This window comes from Drosophila suzukii, assembly GCF_043229965.1.
Source record: "Drosophila suzukii chromosome 2 unlocalized genomic scaffold, CBGP_Dsuzu_IsoJpt1.0 scf_2c, whole genome shotgun sequence".
NCBI lineage: Eukaryota > Metazoa > Arthropoda > Insecta > Diptera > Drosophilidae > Drosophila > Drosophila suzukii.
In genome coordinates, this window is record NW_027255896.1 from 33,067,391 (window position 1) to 33,094,137 (window position 26,747).

The window sequence follows — 26,747 nt, forward strand, 5'->3', positions numbered from 1 at the left end:
GAAGTATTTGTTCATGCGTTCCCAATTTTGTAGGCCCTCAGATCGCCTTCAGTAATGTAGTGTTTTAATACGAATTTTTTCATGCAGACTAGGATCGATGCATTCCCTAAGTTTGCTAGATACTTTTAGTAAAGAGCAACTAGTTCTTAAGAGCGATGGCAATGTCGCCGTTAACAGAGCATATCTATCCAAGTTGGGGAGAGATGGACAAAGTTGTTGTTGATGCTGCCATCGGGAAGAGCCACACAAAGCAGTCGATGAGAAATTCAAGCAATTTCGTAGCGTCAGAGAGGAGCGCGGTAATAAGGAAATAATACTGTGATCACGAGTATCACTCAGAGCAAATTTTGAAAGCTCCAGCCGTTGGGTTTTTGTGAGCATTAGACGAACGTAACACAATTCAGACAACGACAACTCCAGCTGACGTTGTTGTTGGTTCAATTGTGATAAGCGCACAACTCCGACGAGCGCGCTTAGAGCAGGAATATTGATGAAGTATGATGAGAGCGGCTCTCCAAAGAGCGTTTGACGATCGTCGTCCGAAACAGACAACGACAGCTCAAGCTGATGTTGTTGTTGCTTTGATAGTGATGCATGCACATCCCCAGAGAGCGCGCTTAGAGGGAGATGAGTGATTGAATATGATGAGAGCGCCTCATCGAACAACGTTTGACGAATGTCGCGCAAAACAGACAACGACAACTCCAGCTGACGTTGTTGTTTGTTTGACGGTGATGAGCGCACAACTCCGAAGATCGCGCTTAGAGCGGGAATCTTGATGAAGTATGATGAGAGCAGCTCTCCAGAGATCGTTTGACAAACGTCGCGTGAAATAGACAACGACAAATCCAGCTGATGCCGATGTTGCTTTGATTGTGATGAGTGCACATCTCCAAAGAGAGCGCTTAGAGCGGGAATCTTAACGGAATCTGGTGACAACGCCTCTCCAGTGAGCGTTTGATGAACGTTAGACAGAACAAGAAAGGAAAAATCCAGCTGATAATGTTTTTGATTTGTGAGTGACGGGTGCTCAATACTTAAGAGTGAACTGGGAGCGGTGTATGAGAGAGTAATGATAGTCGTTAGCGATATCGAAGCCAGCGGACGTTGACATTGCGAATAAGTAGCATGAAGATGAGGAAGAGGATCATAAAAATTTGACGTAGTCAAAACGACACCAAAGGCGCCGATTATTGGGGGTTTTTTGATTCCGATGTATGATGATTGTGCAAATCCAGAAAGTTCCCATCAACAATCGGCCTATCCCTGTGGATGAATCGACTGATCTTGATTGGATTGGGCCAGAACGCATCACTAAACACAGTCTGAAAGTGCTGCTCAGGTATTCCTAATTTAAAATTGACGAATTCCAGTGTAGCAACATCTACACCATTTTTGACTAAAGGCTTGCAAATTATGGTGGCGGTATCCACACCTAGCTTATTTGCAACATATTCACACACAGAATCAGATTTTACGTCCGCTCTGAATCTACCAATATGAAGGAATTTATTGCTCGGCACAACTTCGAGAAGTTCACAATTAGGAGCTTGATCAACTATTTGCCTCTTGTTCCTGTTATTCTTTGCATGTTTCCTGGCGGCAGTAGAAACTGGTGCGGGGGGTATCAGGTCTGCAAGGTTGGATTGACGACAAATTGAAGAAGGTGGAGCCAATGGTTTCACCACTTTTTTACGCTGACTGACATTGCTATTGTCAGTGGTAGAATTGGGAAAAGCCTTCAGAAACTTTGAATTTAAATCCATGTATAGACTCATCAGGTCATGAAGTTCTTCCATTACTTCATCGATTTTGGAGTATGAATCATTACTCGCAACCCAGCGATCACACTGCCAGAGTAGATTCGGCATATTTGTTAATAATCTAATAGCATCCTCCGGGAGATCAACACATGCAGTGTGAAAAGTACGACGACAAAGCGATGAGCAACGAACCGCCTTAAATCCGCGAAGCTGCGCTGCTGTAACTTCAGCATTGCACTCGGGGCACGAATAAGAATTCATAGCGAAAAGAAAACACGTCTGACTACAACGAATGCTAATTAGAGACTGATCTTTGAGTTATAAAAGAAAAAGTAATCCTGGAAAATTTAAGGTCCCAAAAGGACTCTGAAGTGAAAAAAAGTCACGAAGAGAGCAATTTGCGGCAACCCGACCGAAACTGGACTTATCACATTGATATTCGCACAACTAGACCTGCCAGACTACATATACATTGGATACGATAGAATCGAATTTCGTCCTTACATACCTTCCCCAATGCGATGCGACAACTGTCTACGTTCAGGATATCTAGTGCATTCCTGCAAAACTTCAAAAACCACCTTTTCAACAATTCCCAATCCCAGTTTACTTTAAAATCCATAACACAACATCGGCTTCAGCCAAAAGTGGAATTGCTTTACTGATCTATGAATCAGTTCAGCATAAACCAATCCCTGTAGGACAAGTTTTCGAAACCATTGGATTGGAAATACAATCCCAATAAAAGCTTAATATCTTTTCAGCCTACATACAACCTTCACAAAAATATACCAAGACCGGTATAGAACCCACAGACCCCTACCTAACAACACCTACACTGATCACAGGAGTAGCCTCTAAAAATCTCCCAAAAGCAATCGCAGGGGTAGAATCCTCGGAGATTACATTCACAGCCACAACTACTTCGTATTAAACTACACACAATATTCATACACTCACATAGACCTTGCCTTTTGCTCTCCGAACCTCAAAATTCAAAGAGATTTTAAAATCATGGACCCCAGGGTAGTGACCAATTTCCCATAACAATAAACATTTTTGCCCAAGAAAACCAGACATTTAACTACACAAAAAGATTTATAACTAGAAGAACAAACTGGGATAATTTAAAAAGTCTTACCAACCGCTTAATTAACCAAATTCCAGGATCAACTAACACAAACAAAGGTAACAGCAACACAAACAAAATAGTATTTAACAGGGTCTTCCCACAGAGATCCATTCACCATCTACCATCCGTTGAACGGATGGTCCATAAGGTTTTGCCGTTCGGAAAATTTCCCAGTTAGTTCCCCATCCAAATTTAACGGACTACTTTATGCGATAGTTAGGCGATAATTTTGAGTGGAAACCCTAAACTCTTCTTCTTAAAAGTGGAAAGTGAAACATTTATTACGAAAACGTAAACAATGATGACGGGAAACTTTTGAAAATGGAAGGCGACGAAGCAATAGGTATGAACATATGCTCTTTATTTTTGTAATAATTCATTGATTTTAAATTTACAGTCAATATTACGCGAACTGCCGGTGGCAAACTGAGGTGGACTAAGCAGATGGAGGTACTGCTCATCGACATTTGGCAGGAGAACATCGAGGAGTTGCGCGGAGCCAGAAAAAATGTCCATATATACATGGAGATGGCCCAGACCCTAATGGAAGCGGGGTTTGATGTGTCCTACAAGGACGTCCGAACGAAAATAGAGAACCTGACCAAAATGTACAGGTAACTTATATGCGCGCAACAACATATTGGAAATCCACTCAACTATACTTTTCCTTGCAGGCAGGAAAAAAATAATATGGGGCCAAGCGGTGGCGCTCCTTCCTCGTGGCAGCATTATGAGTTGGTCCACTCGTTTTTAGGCGCATACCGATCCATAACATGGAGCAGAACACCTTGGAGAACGAGAGTATGTCCCCACACTTATATTTTTGGTTTAAAATTATCTAAAAAAATGTATTTATTGCAGATACTAGGGAATACTTTGTGGAGCTCTTGGACCCAGATGACAGGGAAGCCTCTACCAGCAGCGGCAGTCAACGCGCAGACAGCACTGCGCCCCCTGCTAAGCGCGCAAAGCTCGAGAAAGACTGGAGGAGCAGAGAGCGCAGACGGAAATATTGTCGAGGATGGCAGACAGCCAGGCAAAATTCCAATCTGATTTGTTGGAGCTGTTAAGAAAATCAACGAATTCCTAATAAACTTATAATTTATAATAAATAGACCAAAATGAAATGTGATATTATAATTAAATAAAAAAACAAACAGATTTATATTTTATGAACTTTATTTGTTACCATTTAGACAATATTGGGAAATTGCTGCTCTTATTTTTTCTGCAGGTTGGCTAAAATCAGCAGACATATTAGTCCGATTTGGTTGTTCGCGTAGGTCATTTGCAGCCTGTTGCCAAGTTTCATTTATAGCGCTGTTGTGCTCATTTAAAATGTTGTGCAAAATGCAGCAGTGTTCTGTGCAACTCCAAAAAGCCTTCCGATGGAAAGATATTCCGCTGATGATCCCAAGGTGTACAAGGCTATAGCGATCCGCTTTTCAAGAGGAATGGCATTTCGCCAGTTGGTGTCCTTCTTCCGCAAAACACCAAGTCGGTCCACCAAAAACGAAAAGGTCCTCTTCTCCATACGAAAGCTCTCTTTGAAGAACTCGTCGTTGTTTTCCGGTATATCCTTTTCCCAAAATGTCCCGTATCGATTCTGTTTAATATAATTCGCACTCTTTAATCGTATTTTTAAAACATTTTAAGAGCACGTACCAGCATCCACACACTTCGTGGCATTTGCTCTTTTGCAGAAAAAATGCTTTCGTACAAATCCAATTCGTCGTCATTCCACTCCTCTGAATTGGCTGCCAATAAAAGCTGGTTCAACTTAAGATTTTGCTGTTGTACAACAGCCAAAATAATTGGTAAATTGTTCATTTTGGTCTGGCAAAATCCACTTTAACAATTTTTGCTTGTGTTTTTATTAGGCACAGCTGAACTGACAGATGTTGTCGGATGGTAGATGTTGGATGTGCCCTGTGGGAATCGGAGTTTCACATTTGTCAAAAATCCCAACCGTTTCTAACGAATGGACTGTATGGGAAGGGGGTATAATAGCGCCTATTATAGTATTCCCCAAACCCACCCTCCAAAAAGTCAATACAACGTTCCATGGTGAAATAAAAACGTAGACGACTTAAAAGTCAGCAAAAATCCAGCCTGGAGAGCATTCAATAGACAAATGTCCCTGTCCAACCCAATAAATTAAAAAAAAAACTAATGCTCAGCTCAGACGAGAAATTCGGATTAGCAATAAAGATCATATTCACGCACTCCAAATCCAGAAGATATTGTACGCCGGGAGGGTAGCGGGGTACCGTCGGCGCTGGTAGAATGGCGTGGGAGGCGGCGGCGGGAACTGGCGGCGTCGGCGGGCTGCTGCGCTGGGCGGTTTGCTGCTGGTGCGGCTGGCGTCTAAGCTGTAGGGGAGAATACCACTCGATACGCGAAGTGCCCCGTTGACCGAAAGAAATGAGACTTGATGTTCACTTAACAAATTAGGCGAATGCCAAAATCGAACTGCTTAAGTCTAAGCTGAGTTCCACGCTCCAAAGCGCAGCGGATACTTCACGGAGGGGAGCTGGGAACAGAGAGGGAGAGCGAGAGAGGGGGAGAGCGAGAGAGGGGGAGAGCGAGAGAGGGGGAGAGCGAGAGACCGGTGCAGTTGGATAGTGGGGCCGGGGTCCAGACTCGCCGAACACCGTCTTCTGGGCTACTGGCAGTCCCTCGTCGAGCATGTGGAAGCCCTGCTGTATCACCTTCGGGCAGACGTCCGCGCCCAGGATTGAAAATGGTGGCTGGAGCAGCGTGTGATGGTTCTGGTCGCACGTTCTGCACCGGTCACCGCTACGACAGCTCCCAGTGCAGTGCTCGCGTGGGAGACAGTTTGCACAGAACTAAGAACTGCCCGCAGCCGCTTCTCTGCGCTCAGCTTTAGGAACCTCTGACACTTCCGAAGAGGATGGATTCCGCGGCAGACTCTGCATCGGTAGGATTGCATCTCGTACGTCTGCTATCCAATGCCTGAGCGCTATCCAATTCGCCCTTTACTTCAGGTTCCACTATGGATAGAAGAGGTCCACCAACAGGAAGGTGCCCTGGTGTCAACGCTAAGAGATCAGTTGGATCCTCGGGCATGGGATATAGCGGTCTGGAATTCAGACAGGCTTCGATTCTCGCTAGGAGGGCGGACAACTGTTCAAAGGTGCACTTCCGTGTAGCGGTGGACTTGTAAAACAAGGTCTTGAAGCTCTTGACACTAGCATCCCATAGGCTGCCCATATGGGGTGCCCCAGGAGGAATGAATTACCAGGTGAGCTGCTATTGACTATACGCATCGGTCACAGACTCTTTAACGGCTTGCAGGAAGTCTCTGGAAAGCACGGTGGAAGCGCCGACGAAGGTCTTTCCATTGTCGGACTGGAATTGACGAGGACACCCTTTTCTAGAAACGAAACGAGCGAAGTCGGCAAGAAACTTATCAGTCGTTAAGTCGGGTGTAGGCTCTAGATAGATGGCCTTAATAGAAAAACAATCGAAAAACAACACATACCCTTTTGTAATGAGACAAGCTCTTCCGGTATAATTTTGTATATCCATCCCAATGTACGTGAACGGACAGGAAAAATGCACTCGCTCTTTCGGAAAACTTCCCATCATCTGAGCTTGCAATCTCTTTTTGTGGATAACGCAGACCTTGCAGGAGTTAACCACTGCCTTCACCAAGTTCTTTGTTCTCGGAACCCAGTATCTAAACCGGGTGAGACGCACCACTAACTGATTACCACCATGTAATGAAATGAGATGCGTAAATTTTACTAGAAGCCGCGAGAGTGCACATTCGTATGGTTGGATTATATGATGTCGTTCATCATACCGCAAACTGTCGGAGGCCATTACGCAGCCGCATGCCCGGATTAGCCCTTTCTTGTCTGGAAAGGCGTTCAGGGAGGGAATCGAACTAATCTAATTTGGAAAAGCAATCCAGGAAGTCTTCTGTCGGCATAGATGCCACATGGGCTTGGACGGCACGCATTTCGATCTCGGTAACCGTCAGGTCGGTTTCCAGGCTGGGCCAATGATCGCGTGGACGTTGCAACCAAGTGGGTCCATGCCACCAAAACGGGTTATCCACAAGCTCTTGAAGGGGAACTCCTCGACTAGCCAAATCAGCTGGATTGTGTTCGGATTGAACGTGTGACCAATTGGCTGCCTCTGTGGACTTGGTGATCTTCGTCTCCCTGTTGGCAACGAACGTTGTCCAATGACACGCTGGTTTGGCTAACCATGCTAGCACAATCGTGGGATCGGGCCAACAATGGAGTTTTGAGGTCAGCTTCGGCATATTAGGAAGAATGGCTTCGGCCATCTCGGACAAAAGGAGAGCCCTACATAACTCCAGCCTGGGAAGGGACACCGTTTTGACTGGCGCCACATGCGTCTTGGCCGTGAGCAAGTGCACCATCGTCTTATGGCCCACCTCTACGCGCACATAGATCGCAGCTCTGTATGCCTCTTGCGAGGCGTCACAGAATCCGTGATGCTCTACGCGCACAGCTCAACTGGGACTTTATTGTCCCAACCTAGATCCTGAAGCCAAATCTCTTGCATAAAGATTTTGGCACACAGAACAAAAGGAGCGAGCCAGCCTGCTGGAAGTAGTAGGGAAAGATGGGTTCTGGGACAATTACCATATTAATGGCCCCCTCCCCCATCATTAACGTATGCGGGTTCTGGGACAATTAGCATAGTCCAATAAATTAACTGATTTTAATGGGCTTTGAAGTCATAAAAATGTCACGATCATGTCTATAAAGAGTAAAATTAATTGCCCCCATCGCCCCCACATCCCCATGTGACAATATTGATCATGTATCCTTCCCCTCATTATGTGCAATTAAAAGTCAGGTGAAAAACGTGTACGTGAGAAAGGTCGCACAACCATAGTATCCAAAGGTTGTTATCTTAGAGGAACATTTCCGATCATGTTGGGGAAAGGTGTGATCACGTACCCTTTTGCATCATTATCACAGGTGTTGCTGTGCACGTGTGAAAGGTCGCACACCCAAAGTATTCAAAGATGGTTATCTTAGAGGAACATGTCCGATCATGTTGGGGAATAATGTATCCTATGATTGTAAAACTAATTTAGAAATCAAAAGAACCCCAATAAAATAAATCTCACAAGTTAATGATTCTCAGATGTGGAATATATTCAAATACACATTTTTGTTTCCGCCCCAGAACGTTTAACTGGTAAATTGTTCAAGATTCTCTCCTTTCCACAAATGGGTCATAAACATGTCACAAAAGGGATTCAAGCAAGAGCTACCAGAACATGCGCACATGTCAATTACCTGACCGCAATAAAAGGGACACATGCAAATTAATAACTTCACGTGAATTATTTAAAAAAATTTATTTTTATTTTTTATTCACTAAGTTTAAACTTCACAACATTTCCTTAGTATCGACTTTTATTCTTGGCGGTTTACAATTAACTTCTTATACAACCGATCTTCTCGGATGCAAAAACGGACTGCTGGCCAAGGGCCGCTTATCTGATAATCAAACCTCGGCTTAAGAGAATTGGGGAACTCATTAAGAGTTGGACAAGGGTTGGACTCAAGAGAGTCCAAGATTCTGTGGGAACGCTGAGTAAGGGGATCCCAGCTAAAAAGTTTATAAGAAATTGTTTACGACTTGTGTAAGGCGGATGGGCGCTCGAGCTGGAAAGCGTTCTCAGCTAAGAATTGTATATGAAGAGTTTGTTTATAAATTGGGTAAAGAGGCTGGGATCATGAGCTGGATAACTCTCCCCCTTCTAAATTGAATCGTCCCGATTCATTGGAAGTGTCGGATAAACTGAATTTAGATGATTTGTCAATTCGACTATAATTTGATCCTCAGTGGTATTTTCATTTTCGGACATATTATTTTCGGGGGTTATATCAATATGAATTTGCCGTGGTTTGAATATTAGATATTTTTTGAATTTAAATACAAGCGTGATAATTACGTATATTAAAATTAACATGATCAGTATAAATGTTATTGGGACTTGAGTTTGTTTAATTTGAATAAATGGGTTTAATATGTTAATGTTATCGAATGAAAGTTCCGAATCATTTGACATAAGATATTCGGATACTAAAAATTCATTATACTGTTTAGCAGTGATATATTCTATTATCTTATGGTCGAGATAAGAGTAGGATATATTATTTATAGTAGTAGTACTATTAAAAGTAATTAAAAATGACCCATTTAAATGAGTATCATTAACAGTATTATAACCATTTATAAAAATGGCTCCTTCTTGGATTACATCAATTTTTTTATTATATTCCCTGATTTTATTACAAAGGGATTTTTCTCCATTTAGTAGCCTGGTGAAACAAGTACTTTCTGGGCTTCAAGTGCCATAATTATTAAATATTTCTGTCTTAAAATTAGAAATTACATAGTACCTATTGTTACATTTGGCGACATGATTATCAATTAATAGTTTTCCATCATTGTGTGAGATGGATCTTGCGTTATTTACTTCGCAACGGTTTGTTATGATGGGGTATTTTATATATATTACAATTAATTCTTGGTGTATGGCGATTTTAAATTTTTATATATCTAATATGTCAGTAATTACTACAGGTTTCTGTTCGTGTTTATATATTTCTGGGATTTCTTCAGCGTTTAGAATTTTAGTGTTGAAAACATCTATTTTTGCTAATGTAATTGTATCCATTAAACTCATCAGATCGTAAGTGAGCAAGCGAAGACGGTGTTTTCTGAATGGAAATTCTTGATTTGAAATAACTGTTTGAAGATTCTCAGATAGGGTTTTTATTTCTTTAAATAATTTAGAGTTAATAACAAATTGATTGTTATTATTTTGGATTAAATCATCAATTTTATTTTGCACCGTTATCAAATCATCGTGATCGGGAGTCCCTGCTATCCATTTCCAAAGGGTGCCTAATTCATTAATTCCTCTTTTTGCCCTACTTGGTAAAATTTGTGAGAGGAGCATTTTAATAATATCTAAATCATAGGAAATTGCCCACTGTAAATTATTATTTTTGTTTATGTGTGCTGATTCGAGTTTGATTATGTCTTTATATAAACTTAAATTAGTTATATGAAATACGTCAGCGTATGAATCATAAACAAGAATGTCTTTTGTATCCTTGTAGAGGAAAAAATCATGGTTCGTGTAGTCCATTATTTCGGAATTGGTGGCCGCTACTATCAATAATACAAATATTATTGAATTCATTTTCCGTAATTCAAGAGAAACTGTGTTTAAGATTTGATGTTATCTTTATGATCCGTACGATTTCTATTGTTTATGATAACCTTATTATGTAAATTCTCCTTAACTACTTGTTTTTTATATCTAGAGTTAAGCTTATTCCTTTCCCCATGTTTTTTTTCATAAATGACTTTCCCTACGAGATAGTCCTTTTCTTTTCTACCTTTGTTGTGAGAGCTTAACATTTTCTCTTGTGCCTGTTTTAATAACTGTGGAACAGTTCGATTTTATTGTATAATATATCGTACGGTCGTTGGTTGGTAATGGAATGTATAGTCATGTTATACTTCTGAGCTGCTCTAATTATAACTTCAGAATAATCAACTAAGTTAAGTTCATCTTTGATGCAACGAGCAATTTCAGTAAGGGTTGAATGAGCCCTTTCTATTTGTCCATTGGACGTACTATGGCGAGGATCTGCGAAATATAAATTAATACCGCATCTTTGTGCGAAGGATTTAAATTGTGTTGATGAAAAACTAGGCTCGTTATCCATCATTAAAGTCTTAGCAAGTGGAAAATGTTGCAATATTTCTGATATTTTGGTTTCTATGTTGAGTTTATTTTGAATCTCCTTTACAACTAAGTATTTTGAATATGAATCAATACATGTAATGAACATTAAATTTTGAGCGAAAAAAATGTCGATATGCAAATTTTCTCCTTCTTTATTTGGGATGGGTGCTTGACCAATAGGAATTAGTACAGGGTGTCTATTATATTTGTTACTATTACAAATTGCACAGTTCTTTATGTACTCCTGGAGTTTTTTGTTCAAATTTGGCCAATAGTATAGTCTGTTAATTTGCTTGTAATTTTCGTCCAGTCCCCTGTGTGCTCTACAATGAGATTCTTCTATTATTAATGCTCTGTCTTCAGGGTTTTCTACATCTTGGACGAATATTTTTGTATATAGGAATTTATTCGTGAAATTTTCCTTAAGTGGATTTTGAATTTTGTACAAATCTTCTAAAGTACAGTGAATACCTATTGTTATGTTAGGAGGGATATATTCCCTTAAGATTGATACCAAATTTTCCGGGGTATCAAATTCTATTATATGTCTGGTATTTCCGAATATGTTGACCATCTCATGTATTGTATACCTCCCCGTTGCTATTAGCAATTGTTACTTAAACTGGTTTAAGGGTTTGCGGGTTTCTTGTATAACATTCTCAAAACTACTCTCTGCAGAATGCTGAGTGTTTTGATCTGAGACCGACTCGTTACTGTCCGTTAGGTTGTTAATTTGAATTCTTGATAGGGCGTAAGCAACTTTGGGAGAGTAACTTTCAATGAATGAGTACCATCTTTTCATCTCGATGTTTGGATTTTTTTGAGATATCGAGAAAGACAGTGGTTTGTGATCTGTATAGATTTCTATGTTGTTAACGCCGTATAAATAGTTTCGCAAATTTTTAAATGCCCAAACTATTGCTAAAAGTTTTTTCCTATTGGTTGCATATACTTGTTCGGCTTTAGTTAGAGTTTTTGAAATGAGGGTTATTGGTTTTCCTTCCTGAGAAAGAACAGCACCAATAGCTAGATCGGACGCATCGGTCGTTAAAGTGAATTTTTTATTATAATCAGGTTGTACCAATTCGATTTGTGCAATTAAATTATCTTTGAGCTCGTTAAAAGCTCTTACAGCTAAATCGTCCAACTGTAAGGAGGTTTTACGGGACATTTTTTTGGATACTTTACCATTTTGACCTTTCAAATACTTTGTTAGCGGCTTTGCAATTTTTGCGTAGTTTTGCACAAATTTTCTGTAATAGCCGGTAAGGCCTAGGAAGCTTCTAAGCTCTCGAATGTTTTTTTGGAATTGGATACTTTAATATTATAGATATTTTTTCGGGGTCTGTTTTGATTACATTGTGGGAAACAACGTAGCCAAGAAAAGTGGTTTCTAATTTGAAGAACTTTGATTTTTCAATTGAAATTTTCATATTTGCGTTCAGCAATATATTAATTAAGACGATTAAGTCCTTGTAGTGTTGTTCTATTGTTTTTGAAAATATAATAATGTCATCCATATATACGTGACATGTTTTACCTACTTGTTCTCTCAAAATATCATCCATTGCACGTTGGAATATTCTGGGAGCCTTCGTTAGCCCAAATGGCATTCTCAAGAATTCATATTTTCCGTTATTTATAGAAAATGAGGTTTTTTTAATGTGTGTTTCTTTCATTAGAATCTGGTGAAACCCAGACTCCAAGTCGATCGTGGAAAAGTATTTAGCCTTTCCAAGATTTGACAAGATCACATAAGGATCTTGCATTGGATATCTGTCGGAAATGGTGTTTTCATTTAGTTTCTTATAGTCTATAACTTATCTTAGTTTTGTAGTACCATCTTCATTAAATCCCTTTTTTGGTACCACTAAAACTGGAGAATTATAAGGGTTCTTGCTTGGTCTTATAATTCCTTCTTTTAACATGCGATTAACTTCAGAGTTTACGAAATCTGATGCCGATAGAGCATAGGGATACTGTTTGCTATAAATAGCTCTATCGTTTTCGGTGTTTATTTCACCGCGAATATCAGTCCTGAAAGGGATTTGCATGTTTATCTTCGAGTGCTCTTTATTGATAGTATTTATTATCTCATTTTCCAACTCCATTCTTTGGTTTGGAATTGATTCACTCATATTGTTCATTTCATTGTTGTCGGATAAATCAACGACGGCTTGTTCAGGACTTTTTAATCCTAAACTAGAATTTTTGTCGGATACTTCAACGACGGCGCGCTCAGGATTTTTGAATCCCGAACTAGAATTTTTGTCGGATAATTCAACGACGGCGTGTTCAGGATTTTTGAATCCCAAACTAAAATTTTTGTCGGATACTTCAACGACGGCGTGTTCAGGATATTTTAATACCAAACTTGTTTTGCTTTGATTTGCCTCTTCAGACTCAGTTCTGATTTTGGCTTTTTCATTAAAGTATTTTCGTATAATAAATTCTTTTAATGGAAGAATTGTTTTTTCTTCCGATAAGGAAAGTTGGTTAAAAGAGCTGTCATTATCATAAATCAATTTTTCTTCTTTGCTCCCATATTTTATTACTCCTTTTTCTGTGCCTATTACAGCTCCTATTTTTATACCCGTTACTCGTAGAGTAAAAGGGTATACTAGATTCGTCGGAAAGTATGTAACAGGCATAAGAAAGCGTTTCCGACCCCATAAAGTATATATATTCTTGATCAGGATCACTAGCCGAGTCGATCTAGCCATGTTCGTCTGTCCGTCTGTCTGTCCGGATGAGCTAGGCATTGAGATTTGGCGTACAGATTTCTGAGCTTCTTACGCAGCGCAAGTTTGTTTCAGTAGACTGCCACGCCCACTCTAACGCCCACAAACCGCCCAAAACTGTAAGTTTTGATGCAAGATAGAAAATTTTAGCTGAAATGAATTGTTCTCATCAATACCCATCGATTGACCTAAAAAAAAGTTTGCAGCGCCCACTTAAACGCCCACAAACCGCGAAAACCTGTGACGCCCACAATTTGCATGCTAGAATAAAGTTTAACTGAAATGTATTGGTGTCGTCAATACCTATCGATTGATCCAAAAATAAAGTTGCCACGCCCACTCTAACGCCCATAACGCTTAAATCTTTCTACCGCCGGTAGATGGCGCATTTTAATCTCGCTTTGCTGCTTGCATATCTTCATTTCCCTTTGAGTAACAGGTATCTGATAGTCGAGGTACTCGACTATAGCGTTCTTCCTTGTTTTTAATAGGTTGTAACCTATTAGAAAATCTGATTTTAACCCGTCTATTTCAAAAAATGTGTAACGCGTGTCAAAGATCGTTACCATGTGATAATATTTAATGATAGAATATCCATTAACCGTAGATACTCTTTTATATATAGGAAGCTCGTTTTTGTTTTTATAAATTCCTGTTTTGATATAGCAGGAGGTTGCTCCTGTGTCAATTAAGATTTTAAGCTTTTTATTTATTTTGCTATCATATCGGACTAGGTAGGGTAATCCTACTCCGGATTCTGGCCTAAAAAATGGTCCTCTTCTATATTATTTAATCGCATAGTTTTGTTTGGCGGTTGGTTAACCGTACCTGTTGGTTCTCTTTTGTTCTGGGGATTATTTTGCTGAGTTGTTTGTGTCTCTGGCTTTTTATTTTGATTCCATTTATTCTGAATATAGTTGTTGCTACCATAATTGTTATAACCCTGATAGTACTTTGGCCTATTCTGAATCTGTAAGGATTCATCTACGTCCATCGGTTCTGTCTTGCTTTGCTGAGCTTTATTGGAATTCCATTGATTATGGGAACTATATTGTGGATTATACTGTCTGCCCTGATTCCAATTAAGATTTTTATTTTGATTATAATTGTTTCTATTCTGGCTATCGGGTTGATTAAACCTCAAGTTGTTAGTATTCCTTTGATTACTATTATGGTTATTATGGTTACTTTGCTTGGGTCTATTACTTGAGTTTTTGTACCCGAATATATTTGACTCATAACTCCTGCGCTGTGATGATGTGAAATTGTTAGCGAATTGGGCCCTCAAATTATTGCTTTCTAGTTCTTGTACTATTACCATAGCGTTCGGTAAGTCTGGCGGATTCATAGAAAATATGACGTCTGAGATATGGCCGTTGAGGCCAGTTATGAATACTCTTAGAGCTGTCTTTTTGTGTTTTTCGTTCATTTCAGCAGTTAAAGGCTTATTTCTGCCGTAAGTCATAATGGTTTTATTTATTAGAAGCGTTAGTTTTTTATTAACTAACCCATAATATTCCATTATGGACAGTTTCCCTTGACTTAGTACTCCTAAGTCTTGCTTAATTATATGGATTGGACGTTTGTCGCTAAAAACAAAGTCCAACCTTGCCATTATGGCGTCAAAATTTAATACCGTTCCATGTGTGTTAGGGCATCGTTTGCTGTGCCAGTTATTTTGTTCCTCAAGATCGATAATGCAGAAAAGAACCTTTCGCTACCTCTAGCATATTGTCCCATGGCTATTTCTGCTGATTCCCTCCAACTCACATATTTGTCTTCTTCTCCTTTAAATTCCCTGACTGATTTCATTATTTCAAAGGAAGTTTCACATTTAATATTTGGGTCAATGACTTCTACTTGAAGATCTTCAACCATTTTTATATTTTGATTTAGTTGTGCTTTTAAACTCGCGATCTCATTCCTTAAGGGATTCAATTCATTATTTACAATATGTGCAATTAATTCGCTCACTTGGTTATTAGCTTGGCTGCTAGAAGCCATTGCAGGTTGTGGTAGGGGCATGGTGAGAATTCTTTCAAAATCGTTTATGAGGTCTTCCACAAATTGTTTTCTTCTCTTCTGGATTTAGTGTGATATCGTCTGTTTTCCTTTGATGATCCTGCTGGGGTCGTCCTTATTGGTTGATTTTAGCGAGGGATGGCCCTCAGCTCTTCCTTCAATTTATTTTTGTGGTCGTCAATTTTTAGCGAGGGATGGCCCTCAGCTCTTCCTTCAATTTGATTTCTGGTCGTCGCTGTTTAGCGAGAGATGGCCCTCAGCTCTTCCTTCTTGTTGGATTTGGTATTTGAATTTGGAATTGTTTTAGAATTTTGTTTCTCAGCTGTTATTTTTGTATCAGCTTTCACTTTCACAGTTTTTAAATTTTTTGTATCAGCTTTCACTTTCACAGTTTTTAAATTTTTGGTTTAACTTTGTAAATTGTTTGGTTTTGTTTTTTTGAGACCGTTTAGTTTTTTTTTGTTAAACCGAAGGTTTATTATGTCGATTACTAATTAGCAGATTGTTGTAAGTAAAAGGGGATTATTTCATTTATTAATTCCCTCCTTTTGTTTTTAACACAAACTTCGGTTGGGTTTTTATTAGGCCACGCAAGTTCCTTTTCACTTTAAAACCGTTGGTTATTTATTTTAAAGCTTTATTTAGAACAAATTAGGCGTGGCCCGACGTTGGGCGCCAAATAATAACTTCACTCGTGAATTATTTAAAAAAATTTATTTTTATTTTTTATTCATTAAGTTTAAACTTCACAACATTTCCTTAGTATCGACTTTTATTTTTGGCGGTTTACAATTAACTTCTTATACAACCGATCTTCTCGGATGCAAAAACGGACTGCTGGCCAAGGGCCGCTTATCTGATAATCAAACCTCAGTTTAAGAGAATTGGGGAACTCATTAAGAGTTGGACAAGGGTTGGACTCAAGAGAGTCGGGAAATCGGATGATCTAATTCTCTGCTCAATTGCCAAACGGATTACGCTGCAGTTTTGGGGCTCGCCGGGTGTTGACCGGATGCTTGTGTTTACATTAGCTGGACCCAGCTTAGTTTATGTTAGGAGGACTGCGGCGCAATTGAATCTTAATAATGAACTTCGATTGAAGTGGGGGAGCTAATTGAGATTCTGTGGGAACGCTGAGTATGGGGATCCCAGCTAAGAATTGTTTATAAGAAATTGTTTACGACTTGGGTAAAGCGGCTGGGAGCTCGAGCTGGAAAGCGTTCTCAGCTAAGAATTGTATATGAAGAGTTTGTTTATAAATTGGGTAAAGAGGCTGGGATCATGAGCTGCATAACTTGCACAACCCAGAAGGCGCACGTTCATTGACAAGATCATGGGCCTCACGCCAACGACCTCATGGCTGACTGCTAGCTCTAATACGTTCCCATAATAGGGGTTGAAATCACGACCGCGCAACAACTCGCAAGTAGCCGACATATCTCAGTCAAGGAAATATTTTCCATTCTCCGTACCTGTAATTTTACCTCGAAATAAAAAGTCAGAAGTTTATTTTGTAGCATTATAATACATTTATTTATTTATTTTGGTATTGCGAACATTTTTGTTGTATATAGAAATTAATTTTCTGCTTTGATTCAGGCGATTTGCATAGAAGAAGCAGGCGCACGTTTCCGACGTCATTTCTGGTTTACAAAATGTAAAGTGTTCACCATAATTCGTAGTTTTGAGGTCATGTCCACCTCGATTCATGAACATAGTTTTTGTGTTTAGAAGGTATTGAAAATGCTGACAAATTATCTCTCCTTTAAATTGTTCAATAAATTGGTCAATTTCCTCATGAAATTTTATTTTGTTAATTCTATTTTCTTGTAGGTCTTTACACATCTAGTCTCAACTTTAAAATGATGTATAACAATTATTTTATTGTTTTGGAGCTACTTTTAAAAAATGTCAAAATAATGTATGCATTGTTTAGAGCACAAACCCCGCCCTTAAGGTGTGTTTCACATTAGGGAAACCGGTTTCCTTTAAAGCTGTTTAATGACGGACAGCCCATTTCCTCGATATTAATGAGCTGACGACTCCCAAAAAACGTCTGTAGAAATCGTTTCTTTTCCACACCTTTACAAAAATTTTGTTTTCCGCTTGTAATTGTCCTTAGATACTTTCGAGTTTGTGGAAAACTGTTCTCTCCATCGTTCCAAAAAATTTTGTGATGTGTATTGGTTAACCAAATTGCAGTCTTTCGATATTTTGTATTTAGCAAAATAAAATCATATGGTGGTTCTATTAAAATACTATTTTTCAAGCTTGGATCTTTTTCGAATACAATTCCAATTTCCTTTAAAATAAAATTATTATTATTATCAAAGAAACCTTGAACATCAATCGAAACAGTATCTTTCAACATTTTTCTAATGCTAAACGACTCGTTGTACTAGTCCGTTTAATGGGTTATATTCAACTAAACGGTCATGTATGAGGAGACAGTAAGCTTGGGTATTTTCATGACTTGGTGTCTTCAGTTCTATTGAAATTCTCGCATCAATAGGACCAGTTTTCACTGATTCGTTTTGATATGAAAGATCAACCACAATAATAGGGGCCTTCAATTTAAATTCATTTGGGGTCAAAAATGGTTGTGATTCACGATTATAGTAACTAGATTGAAATCTTGTATACATTTCATATAGGTGAACATACTGATTCTTACTAAAATCAACATTCAGATTATCATATGAATATGACTCAGAATTCAAGTGAACTTTCAAGTTTGATAAGTTATTTGTGATAAGTTCTCCATTTAGTGTAAATCCAATTATGGCAAATCTTGGTTTTTCGCGGTTAGCCGACAATTTCACATTCCAGCTGTGTTGACTTCCATTACCCAATTTGGGGTTAACATATGAATCCAAACTCCGGAATGCGATTGGTAAATTTACACCACTTTTAATAATATCGTACATCTTAATTTTTGCAAAATCGCTCAGAGTTACATGGGGAATTTTCCAGATTTTATTCGTAATTTTCAACTTAAAAGTTTGTTCATTTCTGGTTTGTTCAAACTCCATCCAGAATTTAATAGGTATTGACTTTGAAGATTATCCAGAGATATACAATTTTTTAGGGTGGTAGCCATACCGACATAGACATGACACGTTGGACTCGTTGTATTCAGTTGTTACCTAGCAGTATTTTGATGGTTACTTTCTTTTTAGTCTTGATTTTGGATGGTTACTTTTTGTATAGTACCTATACAGTATTTGATTTTTGATGGTTACTATCTGTATAGTATCTGTAAAGTACTTTGTTTTAGATGGTAACTAAATGTTAACAAGTATTATGAGTCGCTATAGTCTCTTATTAAGAGCTATCAAAGTAAGATGTGTTAGCCAAACACACTTGCAGTGAATTATCATTACCTGACCGTCATCAAAGTCACATGCTTAAGACCCCTTATTTGTACCTAGAGTTTTAATTACAGTCAGATACAAAATTTATAGGATTATTCAATATTTCTTTATATATTTTATTATTGTAAACATATTTCATTAAATTCATAATTAATTATATTTTATGTATATTTGTATATAATTCATTTTCTTACTTCATCCCTCTGTACGAAACATGTCGCTTATTAATCTTCGTTCCAAGCGCAGATTTTCGCTTGGTTCCCAAAGATAGATGTAAAATAGTTCTCACAATGTAATCTTTCTCAGATGCTGAATTATTTTTAAAGCATTCATTTGTTCCATCCCATAATAATATTGTAACATATTTCGAAGGCATCATTAGCTAGCATAGGAGCGCCTATCAATTTAATTTCTGATTCAAGTTTATGATAGAGGTGTTGGGACCTGGTAGTATCGGTTTTTGTTGTCAACTATTTTTCTAGTTCTAGTTTTCTAATTCTATTCTATTTGTATACTATTTGTATGAGTAAGGCATCATTGTCTAAGATTCTGAATAAGTTTAATAAACTCTTTCATCACAATACTGATTAGCTGGTTACTATATATTTAGTAGATGTGTACAAGTTGTTTAGTATCTGGTTTCTATATGTTTAATAGATGTATACAAGTTATTTACTAGATGTATACAAGTTGCTTACTAGCTGTTTAGTATCTGGCTATTATATATTTAGTAGATGTATACAAGTTGTTTAGTATCTGGTTACTATATATTTAGTAGATGTATACAAGTTGTTTAGTATCTGGTTTCTATATGTTTAATAGATGTATACAAGTTGTTTACTAGATGTATACAAGTTGTTTACTAGCTGTTTAGTATCTGGTTACTATATATTTAGTATATGTATACAAGTTGTTTAGTTCTGGTTACAATATATTTGTAAATGTATGCAAGTTGTTTAGTATCTGGTTTCTATATGTTTAGTAGATGTATACAAGTTGTTTACTAGCTGTTTAGTATCTGGTTTATATATCTTTAGTATCTGATTACTTGATGTTTAATATTTATTATTAGCTGGTTACTAGTTGCTATTAACGTCTACGAGCTTTTATAGTCTTTTGTTAAGAATGATCAAAAAATCTTGATCACTAGACGACTTTCAATGTGAAGTAAAAACTAACACTCTGATTTTCAACGTGTTTGCTATGTACGTAAGAAAGAATGCAAAGCCAAAATAGCTCAAGATTGATATATAAATCTTAGAGGAACATGTCCGATTATGTTGGGGGAAGATGTATCCTGTGATTGTAAAACTAATTAAGATATAAATTGTTCACAAGTTGTCTAAAAGCTGTGTAGAAGCTGCTTTGATAAACAATTTTGATTCATAATTACAGATATAAAAAATATTAAATAATATCATCCACTTTAACTAGTATACTGTTAAAATAAAACATATCCATTTTTCATATTCTCTCATCTTATGTAGGTACAATAAATGTAATCTTAACTACGATAGCTAGCCTTACATACCATAACTATAGTTATTAGCTACAATAAAATGTCTAGAAAGAACAAAATATATGAATGTCAAAAAACGATTTAAAACTAACTATAATTGGGAAAGTAATTGAAATCGCTCCGGCGTAATACAGTAAAAAACAAAAAACACTGTGATTATACCATTTTCTATCACCATAACAAATGTGTATACCCACACCTAAATGACCAATTGTATCTTTTGTCCAAAAATGTCTGTGACTTTCACTTATAAATTTGTCACCGATAATTTAAATCCCATTAAGCAAACCACCCATTGCTAACCGTACCATAATCCCAGAGTCAAGTTGGTTACCTACAATAAACATAGGTGGTGGTGTAAAGGATTGCTAAAATGCCTCTACGCAGGCGCAAATGTCATAAAAAATGATCATAAAAATATAATTAGGAAAGTATTTTTTACTTGCGAACCATTTATAACTGTTTCCAACAACACAAATAGTTATGTTACAAAGGATTTGCTTCAATGCCTCGACGCAGCCGCAAAGGTCAAGGTATTGGAAAAAAATTCATGGAATATTATCCCTTCATAAAAGAGGTCATAAAATATATAATTAGGAAAGTATTTTTTATTTGCGAACAATTTATAAATGTCACCAACAACACAAATAGTTGTTACAAAGGATTGCTAAAATACCTTGATGCAGGCGCAAAGGTCAATGTAATGGAAAAATTCATGGAATATTATTCCTTGACCAAAAACGAAAATTTCTTCTATTTGGATAATAAAAAAAAATATATTAATTCAATACTTTGATTTTTCCATCAAAATGCTTAATAAATCTAGTTGTTTGATATTCTCTAACTAAATGAGTAATATGTTTTCAAGTGTCTATTTAGTTTACCAAAAACAGTATTAGTCTTCTCTCATAAAATTGATCTTTTGGATCCCTATAAATTCCCCACCGGTGAAATATATGTTCCTCATATTTAATAATGATGGTTTGTCATAGATGGGTACTTGTAATTCATATTTAAGATACTTACATCCTTCTCTAACTAATATCCTTTTATCCATCATGTAAACAGGTTTAGAATTGTATTGCGTGCTTCAACCCCTAGCCACACCCACCACTGTAACAGATTTCACTTTTCCAATGGCTGCCCCAGCTACCTAAACTGTACATTTCTTTTGATTTTCTCTTCTCCTTTCTAAGCAATGTACACAATTTTTAAACTGGTTCTGGCCTCCCGCTTTAATGGCATCGTCTTCTTCATTTTCGTTATATTTCTGATCTTTTCCTAACAGTAGGTTGTTAAACTTTTATCATTTTATGGGATTATTGAACACCCGAAATCCCAGATATTAACTCATAACATGTAACTAGCTGAATATAGTAAAAGACATCAGACTCTAAAAAGACTAGATTTACCTACAATTCAATTTACCATCTACAATCCCTGGAGAAGAGCTTAGTATTTGCAGTTTAATTTTCAAATTTATTGATTTCACAGATTCCCGCTGGTGAATACCAATTTTTAACAAATGGCTGCCAACTCCATACCATTCAGACACTGGTTTACAACCTCATAGAACTGACTCTCAAGTTATCTGTAATGCACAATATATTTCTGTCTCTTTTCTTCTAATCAATATTAAAAAATTTCAAAAACTGGTTTTGGAGTTCATTTTATTCTTAGAATTAAATTATTAAAGATTATTAAGCCAACAGAGATAATAATGTTTTTGTGATAGTATCCCATTAATAATACATAATTCTTATTTGTATATTTTCAAAATTATTTATTTTAGAAAATTATTCATTAATCACATTCAAATAATATTCAATTTTAATAATACAATTTTTTAAATTTATCAATAAAGTTAACAACGAAATTTTTTCAATATTAGAGGAATTGCGTGAAGAAAGGATTATATGTTAATGGGTATAAATAGGAAGGACAAATATGTTTTAGATTTATAAACATCATGTCTGTCGACAAGTTTGGACATTTTTCTGTTGATAAGGAACGATCAGAAAATTTGAAAAGACGTGTTAATTCTACTGAGGGATTATTCATCGATGAGGACGGTAATCTAAATGCTCAAAATAAACGTATCAAAAACGCATCTAAGCCTTTAGACAACAATGATCTAGCAACGAAACAATATACTGATGAGATCCTCGGAAAGTTGGGAGAAGATTTAAGAAAAATTATAACTCAAAATGTTAATCGTCGACTCACAAAAATTTCAACCTTAGAAAATAAAATTGAATTGAATAGTAAGAGGGCAGACAGCGCTGATCAAATTTTTGGCAAAATTCTGGAAAAGATTAAAACCATTGAGGACTATATATTTAAATATGTAACAAAACCGATATCATTACCGAAAAAAACCACAATTGAGTTAGAAGGTGTTGCTTTTCAGCCTATTAGAAGAATATGATTAAGCGAGAAATCGTAAATGAGTTGCACGGACCATCTCGAAAACACTTTCAACGAAGACGAGTTATTACAAGGGGTATAAACGATCTGTGGCAAGCAGATTTGGTTGAAATGGGAGCCTTTTCAAAATCTAATGATGGGTACCGATACTTGTTGACTGTTATAGACACATTTTCGAAATATGCTTGGGGTGAGGCATTAAAATCAAAAAATGCAAATGATGTTTCCCAAGCCATGGAGAGAATATTTAAATCGGGTCATGGAACACCAAGAAACCTGCAAACTGATGATGGCACTGAATTCTTTAATTCCAAATTTAAGGTATTAATGAAAAGTTATAGGATAAATCATTATTCAACCTTCAGTACTCTAAAAGCATCAATAGTTGAACGTTTCAATAGAACTCTTAAAGAGTTAATGTGGCGTTAGTTTAGTTTCAATGGAAAATATAAGTGGATAGATATGTATAAACAATTAATTAATAAATATAATAATAGAGTGCATAGAACAATAAAAATGAGTCCAAGTAAATTCAATTCTTCGAATGAAAAACAAATATTACAAACATCGTTAGTCACCTGAAAATATTTGTTGCAAGTAAATTCCGTAAGGGGGACCACGTTCGTATCAGTAAATATAAACATGTCTTTGAGAAAGGGTATACACCAAACTATACAACTGAAATCTTTAAAATTAAAAGGTGACGAATACATACCCTAAAACATACTTACTTGAAGATTTAGATGGTAGCCCGATTCAGGGCGGATTCTATAAAGAAAACCTGAAAAAAAACGATTTCCCCACACATACCTAGTTGAAACAAGTAAGAACGCTATAGTCGAGTACCTCGACTATCAGATACCCGTTACTCAGCTAAATAGAGATATGCAAGTAGCAAAGCGAGATTAAAATGCGCCACCTACCGGCGGTATACAGATTTAAGCGTTATGGGCGTTAGAGTGGGCGTGGCACTCTACTGAAACAAACTTGCGCTGCGTAAGAGGCTCAGAAATCTGCACACCAAATCTCAATAGCCTAGCTCCCATAGCTTCCGAGATCTCAGCGTTCATCCGGACAGACAGCTGCGTATAAGGCTACGGAATCTAAATCTGAAATCCAAATTCTCTATCTTTGATAGTTTCCGAGATATCCACGGTCATACTTATGATTTTTTGAAGTTTGTGGGCGGTTTATGGGCGTTAGGGTTGGCGTGGCACTCTACTGAAACAAACTTGCGCTGCGTAAGAGGCTCAGGAATCTGCACACCAAATCTCAATAGCCTAGCTCCCATAGCTTCCGAGATCTCAGCGTTCATCCGGACAGACAGACGGACAGACGGACATGGCTAGATCGACTCGGCTAGTGATCCTGATCAAGAATATATATACTTTATGGGGTCGGAAACGCTTCCTTTTGCCTGTTACATACTTTCCGACGAATCTTGTATACCCTTTTACTCTACGAGTAACGGGTATACAAATTGTAAGGCGAAAAGGAAATAAAGTTTTGGTTAAGTTGCTCGGGTTTTCAAAGACTAGCTGGATAAACAAGGAAGACATTTTGTAGTATAATAAATGATTTATTTAATTAATTTTTATTTGTAAAATTTTTTTTTTTTTACATATTTATCTTATCTTATATTAAGTTTAATATTAATATTTTTGAACAATGTTTTAAACTGAAATTAAATATAATAAAAATACTTTTTACAAACTCAAAATCATTTTCATTTATATTTTTCAAAGTCTCGATCATAATAAAACATCTCCAATTCAACTGATTTATAAAATAGTTCTTTTTCAATATGTTCCTTTTGAAATTTAAGGCTATCTAATGATTCTCCATCGTTCACGTAATTATTTTGTATCATCTCACCCAAGCAAAATGAATTTGATTCTAGCCATTCAACATTTTCTAAAATATCTTTTTCAATTAATCTCTGATGTTTTATTGATGTCGTACCATGGTCTTCATTACTTAACTCTAAAAATTGTGTTTCATTAACATTACGTTTTCTTTTGTTATCTTTGCCACAAAGAATTTTTTTATTTACTTTAACTGTAGTTATTTTATGTGCCTTTGATCTAAACATTGTTCTATTACCATATAGTGAGGCCCCAGTTAATAAAACGTTTTTATAGTCTTCGATTGTAAGATTTCGTGAACTCACTCCCTTTGCTTTATTATGTGAAGATTTAACTTGATCTATTCTATAACAATAAACCTTTGAGCACAGACCTACAAATTCTGTCATGAGTTTACCGTTAAGCTCATCTTTAAAAAACCCTAAACTTTTTTTGTTAACTCTTTTAAAGTTATATAGATTAATTCTTTCATCTGAATAGTCCGATGTATCAAATTTTGCTTCAAGATCATTACGAATATCTTTATAAAAATCTTCAGTTTTTATTGTATAGATAAATGAATCAGTATCCATATAATTTAAGAGTAACTTTTCCTGAAACTTTGGCTTCATATATTGATAGTGAAAATCATACATTTTCCATTTCGATAAGTCTAATACTGCAAATCCTAAATACATTGGCTTATTAAATAGAACGGGCAATCTTTTCATTTGAATTGCATAGAAATTATCATTAATTTTAGTTGCACTATGAAAATTGGATTTTGAAATTAAAGTTTTGGCACAATGTGCTTTTCGTCCAGTCTTGGAGTTATCCGGATCTTCCCATGAACTAATAAGCTTAATATCGACCCTGCACTCGGGATCTTCCATTGTTTTTCCGTAAACAGAATTGTTCATTAATTTAAAAAAATCTTTTTCAAATTTATTTTTTGCATTTTGCCTATGTAAAGTATTTAGATCAATGTTATTCTTTAACCAAGGCTTTTGTAAAAACTGAACACCTCTATGGATCTTTTTCAGTACTAACCCATTCTGTATACATTGTTGCAAATTTCGATAATGTATTACATAATTTTTCTTATTTCCCAGGTCAGCAATTAATTTTTTTAACTTATCCTCTTTTGAGGCCAGACAATTTGACGGACAAAATGGAAGATCATTATGAAGATCATGTAAACGGTATGGATATATTAAGTCCACTTCCAAAAAATAAATAAAATAATCGATTGGAATATTATTAATACCAAAATTGTCTATGTCTGTGGTAGACATCCACTTAAAATCTTTATATGGTAAAGGTTGTGACATTGCCCACCCATACAAGTTATTCGCATCTACATACATTAAAAATGAAGACTCCTTCGAGGAATCATAATCTGACAAATATTTGTTACTTGCTTTTGTATATCTATGACAACATTGAACTAAACCACCTCGAATGCAACTTTGAATAAATCTATACATATCTATATCTGTCAGCAATTCAAGTTGAATATTTGTAGATTTCAACATTGCCTCCCAAGATAGACCTGGTGTCGTAAAATACTGAGCTGGGTCAAGTGAATAAATTTGCATACAAATTTTTCGGCAGTTTTCAAAAATGTCGGTTAAAAGAAATACATCAGTTTTTAAATATAATTCTAAATAATCTTTAAGAGTGGAACAAGAGAAATGCGACCAAACTTTAAGAGCTTGATCATAATCTTCCTGAGAGCATTCCCTTTCCGTTAAATTACTATAGAATGCTTCCCTTGGTGGGAGGGAAGTTTCCTCGAGTCTACTAGCGGAATCTAAATATTCATAGGGAAATATACCCTTCTTACGCATTTGTCGAAATTCTATATCATTACTGAAAAACGATTTTACAGTGTTCAATTGATCATCAACTAAATTAGAAGCTAGGGTATCTAAACTTGATGGCATAAATCTATATGTATCGAGAAAACGAATTTCAAAACTATTTGCACTTAAACTTTTTATTTTCTTTGAGACAGAAATATAGTTTTCCTTATTTATTGGTATTACGGAAATTTCACCGGGAATCTTTCCCAACTCTTGAATAAACAAATGACAGTCGTATTTTGAAAAATTATGAAAAAATACTGGTATGAATTTGTTA

General features: G+C 36.5%; 2 protein-coding genes across 3 annotated transcripts; one reads left to right on the top strand and one right to left on the bottom strand.

Moving 5' to 3' along the window:
* The first annotated feature begins 1,484 nt into the window (after positions 1–1,484).
* Positions 1,485–4,060, top strand: LOC139354466 (myb/SANT-like DNA-binding domain-containing protein 1). 2 transcript variants are annotated; one of them, XM_070998701.1, is made up of 4 exons: positions 1,485–3,238; positions 3,293–3,509; positions 3,570–3,696; positions 3,757–4,060. In XM_070998701.1, the coding sequence occupies exons 1-4, from the start codon at positions 3,217–3,219 to the stop codon at positions 3,946–3,948; spliced, it is 558 nt and encodes a 185-aa protein (XP_070854802.1). In that variant the 5' UTR covers positions 1,485–3,216; the 3' UTR covers positions 3,949–4,060. The 2 variants fall into 2 exon arrangements, with proteins under 2 accessions (XP_070854802.1, XP_070854803.1); XM_070998702.1 differs by having other exon boundaries at positions 1,487–3,238; positions 3,764–3,866.
* LOC139354467 (uncharacterized) lies at positions 4,057–4,786 on the bottom strand. The gene is made up of 2 exons (XM_070998703.1): positions 4,561–4,786; positions 4,057–4,501 (listed from the first exon to the last, which is right to left on the bottom strand). Exons 1-2 carry the CDS (start codon positions 4,723–4,725, stop codon positions 4,229–4,231), a joined length of 438 nt encoding a protein of 145 aa, XP_070854804.1. The 5' UTR covers positions 4,726–4,786; the 3' UTR covers positions 4,057–4,228.
* Positions 4,787–26,747: the final 21,961 nt, after the last annotated feature.